Source organism: Parasteatoda tepidariorum, chromosome 4 (genome assembly GCF_043381705.1).
Source record: "Parasteatoda tepidariorum isolate YZ-2023 chromosome 4, CAS_Ptep_4.0, whole genome shotgun sequence".
NCBI lineage: Eukaryota > Metazoa > Arthropoda > Arachnida > Araneae > Theridiidae > Parasteatoda > Parasteatoda tepidariorum.
In genome coordinates, this window is record NC_092207.1 from 60227093 (window position 1) to 60238317 (window position 11225).

Sequence of the window (11225 nt, forward strand, 5' to 3'; positions counted from 1 at the left end):
TTTTTTTCTTTTTCAAAAATTTTGATTAGTTATTTAGTTATCAGTCATTTTGTAAGTCTATGCTTTTCGTCTGCTTTTTCGTCTTCAAAGAGCCATATTCAAAAAACTATTAAAAAATGCATATACTTTTCTCCCTCTTATAAATTTATGCTAATGCGAACCTTACAATTGAAATATTAATTTTCGACAACTTAAGCCATTAATATACGAAGGAATTAATAATTTAATTGTAAAGTTCGCATTAGTTTACATTTATCAAAGTGGAGAAAAGTTTAACTTTTGTATTAAAAATGTGGCAGCATATTCTATCGAATATGCTGCCACGTAAATAGAACGGTTCGCTTTGATATATTTGTCGCTGTTCATAATTGTTATAATAAGTTTTTCTTCTTCTTTCCACGCTCTATTTTTTTTCCCTTAAGCGAGGACGATAACTTTTGTAGCGATATAGAAATAGGTAGTACCATAAAAAATTAATTCGTTTTCGTGTTCTTTTCATGTATTTAGCATTTTAGTTTTTTTTCTTAACCGTTGTAGCTATATAATATATAAAATAGGAATTTAATTGTTTTTGAAGGAACGATCACACTTATCTTGGATCTCTTTGGTTTTTCTATTCTTTATTTTAACAGTTTTTATTAACTGTAATTAGTTATTTTCAGAAAGTTTCAGTTTGCAAGTAAGCACTTAGATTTTAATATTGAAGTTTCATGATTTGCTTTCATAGTAATTGTTGTTCTAAAGTATTCGTTGACTTCTTAAAATCCCGATTACTGATATGGCAGAACCGCCTTCCGAAAAACTTTGTATTTTGTCAAAGAAAAAGATATTAAGAGATTCTCAAAGAAGAAGAAGGGCCCAAGAAACGTCTGTGGAACGTCAGAGAAGGATGGAACATGGCCGAATTTCGACAAGCAATTCTAGAGCCCAAGAAGTATCAGAGAAACATCAAAGAAGATTAGAAGAGGTTTTCAGCTATTGGCCAATGATGATTTCGAAAGCAACTTTTGTATGCTTTTACAATTTCTGAGGCCCTTTTTTTTAAAAAAAAACAAGTCTCCACCTGATAGTTATATTATAGGTTAGGTTACCATAGGCCTTAGGTTACCATAGCAAAGTTACATTTTCAAACATCCTCAAGAGCTAAAACACATCTGCAGCAGAACTGGATATGAAGACAAAATTGCAGGACAGGAACACTTTAATTGTCCACTAATCTTCAGATTTCCCGCTATGTTTTAAAAAACTTTATTTGTGAAAACCTTTAGCGTGGCGGACAAGCTGGCCGCCTTTGGCGGCTAGTATAGGCAATATATCAGGATTAAACAAAAACGTTAGTTTAAATCAATGGGTATCGTATTTCTGGCTTATTTCTGGTGATAAAATGCATCTGTCTTCTGTGTCAATTACTAAGCCTAATTAAAACAAAATTGTTAGGTTACTTACTTTACTTATTAATAATAAAATATATAATACAGTTTGCTGTGAACTGTTCGTTGCTAATCTTTCATTTCCTTCTAATTTATTGCTCACTTTATTGAATCTAGTGGGAGTTTTCATTCAGAAATTTTGTAAACATGTTCGTTTGAGTATGAACGCTTATTAGTTTAATTTTTCAGTGGTTTGCTACCATGCTACGAACGCAAATTTGTATATAATGCGAAAAAACTTCGTAAATAACGCGAAAATGTTGCCAACGTGAACGTGTATTCAATCACTGCGTAAGAGAAATAAGTATGTATAGATAGGTGAAAAAATTCGTAAATGATTAAATATGTGAATTAGAAATAGTGAAATGGAGGATGAAAGTATCAATCAATTGAGTATACAAGTGAAAAACTCTATAACTGAAAAACTCTATAACTGAATGTAAACACAAAAATTCAGGTATTTGTTTTACTTCTGAATGGAAAAATATGTACTATTGAACGCTTTAAATTAAAATTAATAAAACAATCATTCACCCAATCTTTTGTTACATTTGTGCTTTAATATTAACAAAAAGAATAAGTCTCCTATGCTTTATTTTTATTTCCGTAAGCTTTCAAAAAATTCTAAGCACTTTTTGCAAAAAATTCTGACTTTCTATGTTGAAAGAGATTATTTTAACAGCAAAGCTCAAACTATTAGTTTAGAGTTTTAAATAAATAACTTCTTGTACCGAAAAACGATGGTTTTTGTTTTTTGCTTGCAGAATAAACAAAACATTTTGTGCAGAACGAAATACATTTTAACTCCCGTCTGCGGGTAAAAATAATTCATGCAGCATATAAAATCAAAACAAGAGCATGTTAAAAATCATCCGCATTTCAAAATCACGAAATTCTTTCGGGAATGAAACGCATTCCTTTTATAATTAGAATTAGTGTATTCATGAAAATAATGGTAGTCTGAAAAAAAGTCATTGTTTCCTTAAAAATTGTTATATTGAAAGAAAAATTTTCATAGACTTCTTATGAAATTTCATACGAAAAGGGAAATTGCTTTAAAAGTTTTACAGTCATTATGCAGAATTATGCATAAATGCGTTATGTCAGGCTGAATGGAATACATATATATATATATATANTATAATTATATATATATATATATGAATAACAAATATCATGAATAACATGAATAACAAAATACCATGAATAACAAAAATCAAGAGAATGTCGAATTTCACCATTGACAATCACATAGTCACTTTCGTGAATGTCCGAAATTTTTGTTATATCTACTTTGATATTAATTTATTCGTTGATATTATTATATTTATTCGACATTTTAATATATCCTGGAGATAGATTGGGAGAAACATCAGTGTTCGGAGTACCGGTTAAATGCATATTGGGCAGTGGCATTTGACTTTAAAAAAACATTGATGTAGGGCATACGGTACAAATGTATACCAGACAGTGGCACTTAACAAGACCTAGTAAATATTTCGATATTTCGGACATTTACCAAAGCGACTATTTGACTGTCAACATTCACCGGTGGAAATCAACATTCACCAATTTTGGTCCTTAAGAACGGGTTTCGTTTTGAATAATGAATTTTAAAAAAATGAATTTAGACAAAGAAATAACCCAAAAAGTTTTGTTAAAGCTGCTTATGATACATCCCCTCTCCCCAAAATGTGAACCATCTAGAAAAAAATTTTTAAAAATTTAATTTATTTGTAATACTTTCTCTGCGAAAGAACCACAACCAACATGAAAAGACTAAAAATTCGCAATGTTAACCTAAGCAGTATATAATAGTTATATGAAAAATGAAAAAAAAACACACATTTTTGTAAAAATGATAAAAATGTAACACGATTAAAATGCTGTAGAAAAAATTGTTACAGTAGCGACTAATAAATTGAAGAATTTGAATTTCATTCTTAACAGTTTTTACGATTTCTTGTTTCAGTTTGTGTTCAGTTTTAAGTCATTTATTTGAAGTACACGACACGACAAAAGTTTTTCACTAAGAAATATTATCCTTCATTATAACACAGTTCAAATAAATTTCAAAATAGAAAGTTTCTATAAACACTTCAAAAATGCAAAAATTCAAAAACATGAAATATTAAAAAAAAATTGACACATTTTTTTATGAGAAAAAGGTTTAATCTGAAGTTGTTAAAGATTTCAGTATAGTTTACTGCGATTTAAGAAAATGACGCAATGGTCGTTATTCTGAAGTTCAGGACTTCAGTATTTTTAAGAACATTTTTGCTGAATAAGGGTCGATTATCCCCAAAAAGATGAAAATAGTTCCAAATCTCAGCAATCTTGTGTAGGAATATCCTAATTTCAAATATTAAATAAACATTTTAAAAAATGTATGTATTTGTGGTGTTGACCACAAACTGAGAGAAGGAAAAATTAACAACTCCACTTATCTTTTTAGGTATGGATAAAAGCTGAACTCTAAGAAAATTTGAATGGTCAGATCTTCCATAAAAAGGGAATATTAAGGTCATCAGAACCATGTTTGGATAGAATTAGTTAGATGATAGATATATTGAAAGACTTGATTAATTTTTTTTAAACAAATATAAAAGACTCAAGAATTATTAAATTCCACTCCATTTCCAATTGTTGACCAATATTTAATTGTAGATTTTTATTAATTAAAATTACTTCTCTTTTATTACTTTTTTATTTTTTATACATTCTGTATACCTAAGTTTAAATATTTTTTCTCAAATACACTTAGTTAATTTATAAGCAATTTTTATTCTTTAACAATGCTTATATAAACTATATGTTTTGGAGACCGTCCTAAATTATATGAACTGAGATTTTCTTGAGTTTGGAAAGCTATATTTAATGACCTAACGAAATTCTGAAAAGTTATTTGTTTATTTGAACTATAGATTATTTAAAAATTTATAATTTATTTAGTTTCATCTTTCAAACTAACAAATATTTGTTCAAAACTGCTAGAAGTGAATTTATTACAAAACGGAATATCTTATTTGATTTTAAACGTTTTCATTCTTAATTTATGTAGTTCATTCTCGTTCGTTTTTCAATTGTTAATAAAAAGTTATTATTGAATTATTTTAGGCTGTTTCAAGTAAAAATTAGAGGGGAATATAGTTGTTGAGTTTAGCTTCATCAGAAGAAATTTAAAAACAAAAACTGTATTCACGTTACGATGATAGGAAGTTTTTTTATAACAAGCAATGTATATATGCACATTTTTAGATCAATGGAAAGTCTTAGACAATGTTAAGAAATGCGTAACATTTTACAACCAACTGTTCTTTCGTATTGTTTCCAAACAGATGCTTTATATTCCAATTTATAACAACACAAAAGACTCGAATATCTCATTGTCTACAAAAAAATAAAAAAAATAATAAAAATCCGCTTTCTGGAAAAGTTTAAATATATAGCTTATCATTATATTGCCCATTCCGTTCTAATCCTATTTCAACTTACCTTCATTTGCATAACTTCATTTTTCAAATCAGCAATAATAACATCCTTCTCCTCAAGCTCAGTCTTCAATCTCTCAATCTCATTTAACAACTCAGGAATAGATAAATTCCAATTCGGTGCATCCTTTGCGTTTTTGGAAGTATCCTGACTCGAATCGCATGAAGTAGAGACCACGTGCCCCATTGTATTGTCCCCGGAACTATTCACTAACGCTTTTCGAGCGACCTGTACCCACTTCGAGACTTTAGTCAAGCCCCGTCTGAGAGGGGAGTGGGGCTTGGATTTATGGCGTGATGTAGAAGAATGCTGTTCCTCATCGGACAAACTCCGATCTTGCACCTCTTCAGTCCGTGACTCGGCCATTCTCTACCATTACGAAACCCCCATTGGAACAATCATGTTCAGTTGTTATTTACTAGTAGATCCTAGAGATCCCAAAGACGTGTTGCTTAGCAACGAGTTTTCGTGTCTTAAGTTTGCTATCGCCATCTGTTAGAGCATGGAAACACTAAAGTCATACCCTCTGTTTCTTTTTGTAAGATAAATGAATTTCATTATATCACTAATTTATATAATCATTTATAAAAAGATAAACACCCGATGCATAATTTAAAATGCACACTTTTCATTGAAAATTTATATAGAAACTAAATTCTTAATATCTACAATAGTTTGTTACATTTCGGTGAAAAATAAAGTTTTATGAATAATCGAAGTAAACATTTTATATTACTGACATTCGACATTCATTCCTTAAAGAATTAATTTCTTTAAGTAATTATTATACTTAAAAGTTTCTGTAAAATAATCGAATTTCGAGATTTATACCAATAAGATCGACATTAAACTAAGAAAAACAAGAGATTATCTCGAACAAACAAAGTTGTTTCCTTCAAATTGTTACATATTACCCAGTGAAATTTGCAATATTATGAATTATTTTTGCACTCAATATGTTTTTTCGCCTTTTTAAGCTAAATTATGTTATACAAGTATTTTCTTATTACCAATAACCGCGAAATAAAAAGCAAAACATTTTATACGAAACTATTAAAAAGATATTTTTAAAAAAATGCAGCTTCTGTGAACTGAGTAAACTATTTTGATAATAAATAGTTGATTGTTAACATTCACTGGTGGAAGTTGACATTCTCTTGATTGCGATCGTTCACGGTATAAGTTAACCCCATAATATTATATAAAATTATTAAACCCATTTCTTTATTTTTTTTTATTTTTAAGGAAACGTGGTATAAAAAGTTTGCAAAACAATATCCTGATTTAAATAAATTCAATTTATTATTTTAATGTCATTAATTTACTTAATTATTACATATTGTCTTCATTTAATATTTTTAAATAAATTCAAATAATTATTTAGCTCACATTCTCGTCACTCGTTCTCTTACCTATACATTTAAAACAAAATGTTTGTTTTTATAAACGTCGTTGAAAAGCCGCCCCAATTTTGGGTTTACGACTACTAATGTTTAGTTCCGTAACCTTGTAATTTTGAACCCAATCCAGCAGAAAAGGGAACTCTTACATCAAGTATTGGAAGAAATTTGCTTTCCTGGATGACTTTTCTGATAGAACTAACCCGCATTTGAGTTACGTGAAGAGGAAAACCACGAAATATTCACACGGTTAGCCTGATGGCAAGGGGACACCAACCGATGATTCATCTATAGTTGAGAATATTTTACGTTAGCACTGAAGTCGGTGCGAGCCGGATGCGGAATTCGTATCGGCCAACCATCGCTGGGATTTTAACCCGGATCTCTATTTAACAGAAAATGGAATTTTTAACGCATGCTTTTAATTATTATTTATCCTTGGTTACCTGCGTTAGATTTCTGCAATGTTTTTGTTTGCCAAAAATAATTACAAATAAAATTAACATGAATAATTTAGAGATGAATGAAATCAACCAATTTGGTTTTGAGAAAAATATGAAAACGCATGTTCTTATTGTTCACATTTATACTTTAAAACGTGTTTCTATAAATTTAAATTTTGCTAGGCCAACGTCAATTAATAAAATGAAATGAAACTTACTAATTGTCATATGGTTAGAAAAATTGTGTTTGTGGTAAATCTTGATCAACACGAGTTGAATAGTCAACTTTTCTTTTGGTAAGATTAATTTTCGAACTATTTTAATTTTTAATGATGAATGTGACAACTGAAATGGTAAATAATAACGAAGAAAAAAGCAGTTAGTGTACTAAGTGACAATTTAGCAAAGTAAAACGTGGAAGACTTAAAAAAAGGAAATTGCATTATATTATGATATTTGTTCCAAGAAATAAATATAAAAATTATTGTGACAGATGTTAGGTGAGGAACAATTATGATTTTATACTCTCATGAATTATACTGTTAGTAGAATAGTCTCAACGCTACATGATTTCTCTTCTTTCCACAACTTTCTCTTCCCTGTTACCATGGTATCAACAAATCTTGCTGATCCCCACGCAAGTATAATGCAACTTTTTATTGAAACGTATTGGTATGGAAAAAGCAAAATTTGCCCGAACTATGCAAGGCGGGAAGAGGAGGACTGGGGAAAATTGCGTAAAAATGAGTCACCTATTTTATTTACAAAGATACTCTTTCATAAAAGAAAGCAAAAAAATATTTAAAACTATTAATTAAATAGCGACTCGGGGGGGACGGAATTTATAGTGTCTAAAAAGAGATTTTCTACGTATATTTGTGACATATATAATGTGTGACATAATGGCGTACATCGGAATTTATAGTGTCTAAAAAGAGATTTTCTACGTACATTTGTGACATATATAATGTGTGACATAATGGCGTACATAAATGTGTGGCGTACAGAGGTGTGTGGATTACTCTTTGTTTAGATGTCACAAAAAAGAGTAGAGTAATCACTCGAGGGGCCGATTTAATTAAACATTTTAAAGATATGCATTTATAATAATCTAAATCCATATTTTAAACTCGCTATATGTAAATGAATTCTTCTGGGGTAAAAAAATTTAAAATAATAGTGAATGCTCGCTCCATTTAGCGATTGCCTCCTTCGCTCTTCTCGTTGCACATAATACTGTACTGTACTCCGCCAAAACCTATTATAAAATAGTAATATCGCAACTTCAGGTCGTTCCTGAAGGTCATGTAATAAAGTTTTACACGAGCTGAGATAACTTTACAGTAGAAAAAATATCTGCCGATGGTAACCGAAGGAATTATGGTTTGCAACTTTATAACAATAGAGACAAAAGCAGCTACTTAAGACACAACAAAAACACTTTCCATTACAATCAATAAACATTAAAAAGTCTTAGTTGTTTTGGTTTCCCTTTAAACTATATTCTATTTACATAACTCAAAGGAATGAGTGATTTTCGAGAAAGGGTCCATGAAGTTATGCACGGTTTTGAAATTTCCACTGAAACGCTTAAAAGAGTATCAGACATCTTGCTCGATGAATTCAATAAAGGATTATCTAAAGATAAAAGTTCGAGTGTAAAAATGTTGCCGAGTTTCGTGAGAGATATACCAAACGGACAGGAAGAAGGAAAATTTCTTGCATTAGATTTAGGAGGGAGTACGTTTCGAATTTTATTTATCGAATTAGAGGGAAGAAACTTCAAAACGACTCACGAAGTTTTTGAGTTAACAGAATCGACAATGACAGGACCAGGTAAAGCTCTGTTTGACAGCATCGCTAATTGCTTAGCTGAATTCGTAACAAAATACAAGTTGGACAGAGAAGTTTTACCTTTAGGATTTACATTTAGCTTTCCATGTGTGCAAAAAGGCCTAACAGAGGCATTTCTAATTCGCTGGACAAAGGGATTTCGGTGTCCCGGTGTTGAAGGGAAAAACGTGGTGCAATTGCTTCGCGATGCGATTAGTAGGCGAGGGGACGTTAATATCGACATTATAGCAGTTGTGAACGATACAACTGGTACTCTTATGTCATGTGCCCATAGAAATGAAAATTGTAGAGTCGGTGTCATTATCGGCACCGGTACAAACGCTTGCTACATGGAAAATTTGGAAAACGTTGAAAAATGGAAAGAAGACACAGAAGAACCACGGCAAGTCATCATCAATTGCGAATGGGGAGCATTTGGCGACAATGGCTGCATTGATTTTTTGCGTACTCCATTTGATCAAGAGGTAGATGAGGCATCCATAAACCCTGGAGAACAGTTGTTTGAAAAAATGATATCTGGAATGTACATGGGTGAACTTGTGCGGAGAATTATTATCAAACTAGCCAATGAAGGTGAATTTAACAATGGCATCGTCACTGAAAAATTGTCCGAAGAATATGCCTTCAAAACAAAGTACCTTTCTTTTATTGAACATGACGTTAGAGGTGAACAGGCAACAGAAGAAATTCTCATGAAAATGGGTATAAAGGAACCTTCTGAGAAAGATTGCTCAATTGCACAACTTGTCTGTTGTTTGGTATCTACTAGAGCTGCTCATTTGGTATCTGCTGGTGTAGCAACTATATTAAATAAGAGAAAACAGAATTTTACAACCATTGGCGTGGATGGATCTGTTTATCGGTATCATCCTTTGTTTAAATCGAAGATGGAAGACAAGATTAAGGAACTCGTTGATCCTAAATATGAATTTGAGTTGATGTTATCGGAAGATGGAAGCGGGAGAGGTGCAGCTTTGGTAGCCGCTGTAGCCAAAAGACTCAACGAATTAAATGAATAATTTCTGTTCGTGGTAAAACTTATTAGCTTTCATTTTGATAAATTTCTTTCTGGTGCAATTTCATTACGCATGGCTTAATTTATAGTCTTACTTATTTACAATATATTTTAAACAAAAGTTCATTTTGCTGTGACAGTTTTTTAAATAATTTAAAAGTTTCGAGTTAACTTTTTCAGAGTTACATTAGATAAGAAAAACAATTAAAAATAACAAATGTACGCAGTAGAATGTACATTGCAAATGTAGTATGTACGTTTTATAAAAGAAATATAATATCTGAACTCTGTAACATTTCAAAAGTTTATTCTAGAAGTTCTTATACAATTAGTTTTAATAAATCTAGGGTCAATTTTTTTCGGAATCAATTCTAAAGGTTTTTTTGTTTGTGCACTTTGTTACATTCGATTTTCTATTTCCATAATATGGTGCCGCTTTTACTAAAAGTATCGTAATACATGAAAAAAATGATAGCATCGTTTTGCGAATGGAATACCTTGGAAGAATACCTTAAAATGCTTGTAAAATAATATAAATCAATGAAATAAACTTTGAAAAACAGTGAAATCAGGTAACGATTCGGAATTTATTGTCGTACAGTAAGGGCAACTTAAATATCATCAAAACTCGTAAATACAAAAATAGAATATATAACCAGCGGCAAAGTGTTTTAGTAACCTGCTCTCAGTAAGCGGTAAAATGGTACATGAGTTTAATTTCGGCAAGAAGGGGTTGCGCCTATTTACCTGTTCTTATTAACGCATCTGACATTGCTATCGAAAGAAGTGAGGTATTGTTTCCGAAGTGTTTTTTTTTCTTCTTTTACTTTGAACTGAATAAGACCTAACACGAGTCTATAAAACTAATAGTTCATATATTGAAATGATATTTGTGTATTAAAAGAACTATTTCAGAATTTTAATTATTTATATTTAATCATGCTAAAATGGCGATGTTGCTAGTTTAAGGTATTCCACCATGGGCTCTTTTGGTTCTCACTTCGAATATTTTGTCATTAGCTTTGTCATCCTTCCTTGGTTGCTCTTCTAGAATTGGAATAGATTGTTGCTATAATAAATTCGAATGAATTGCTTATTACTAATACAAAATATGGTAGGAACAATTCATCTTCAATTTGCTAAGTTGGTATGTTTGATTAATTATTATGTTTGACAATTGTTTTCACTAAGCTAGTAGAACTTATACATTGTATATAGTATAAATATTTTTTATTTTCGAATAAAATAATATTTGATAAGTTATAGGAGGATTTTTTGTTTTGAGTTTGACCTCTAACATTGCTATCTGCACAGGTAATAAGTCTATCCCCAAATATTTTCTTTTTCATTGCAAATGGTATTGGAATGTATGCAAGTTAAAATTGTATTAGAGCAATATTGAAACAGCGAAATGTTTCAGGTGTCTTACATCTAATAGCATTCTTAAGGGGAATCTGAAAAAAATTATGCTATCACCAAATTGGAATGTCTTGTTATTGTTGATGCATAAAACACGTTCCTCACTATTTATTTGGTAATAAATTCCCCATTATTTTGACATTAAAATTCAGCATTGTTTTCACTTTAAAAT

The 11225-nt window shown here is 30.6% G+C and overlaps 2 protein-coding genes across 2 annotated transcripts in view; one reads left to right on the forward strand and one right to left on the reverse strand.

The window, feature by feature from the left end:
• The window catches only part of LOC107436702 (cGMP-dependent protein kinase 1-like), a 100611-nt gene extending 95293 nt beyond the window's left edge, over positions 1-5318 (reverse strand). The window contains exon 1 of the mRNA XM_043045989.2: positions 4926-5318. Within this exon, the coding sequence (XP_042901923.1) occupies positions 4926-5288 (363 nt within the window). The 5' untranslated portion in view covers positions 5289-5318. The remainder of the gene's footprint in view (positions 1-4925) is intronic.
• A 2928-nt stretch (positions 5319-8246) lies between these two features.
• On the forward strand, positions 8247-10732 carry LOC107436704 (hexokinase type 2-like). The gene has a single exon (XM_016048502.2). The coding sequence runs from the start codon at positions 8292-8294 to the stop codon at positions 9636-9638; it is 1347 nt and encodes a 448-aa protein (XP_015903988.1). The 5' UTR covers positions 8247-8291; the 3' UTR covers positions 9639-10732.
• Positions 10733-11225: the final 493 nt, after the last annotated feature.

Coding starts and splice junctions, on each gene's coding strand:
- LOC107436704 (XM_016048502.2), top strand. CDS start 8,292: ATGAGTGATTTTCGAGAAAGGGTCCATGAAGTTATGCACGGTTTTGAA.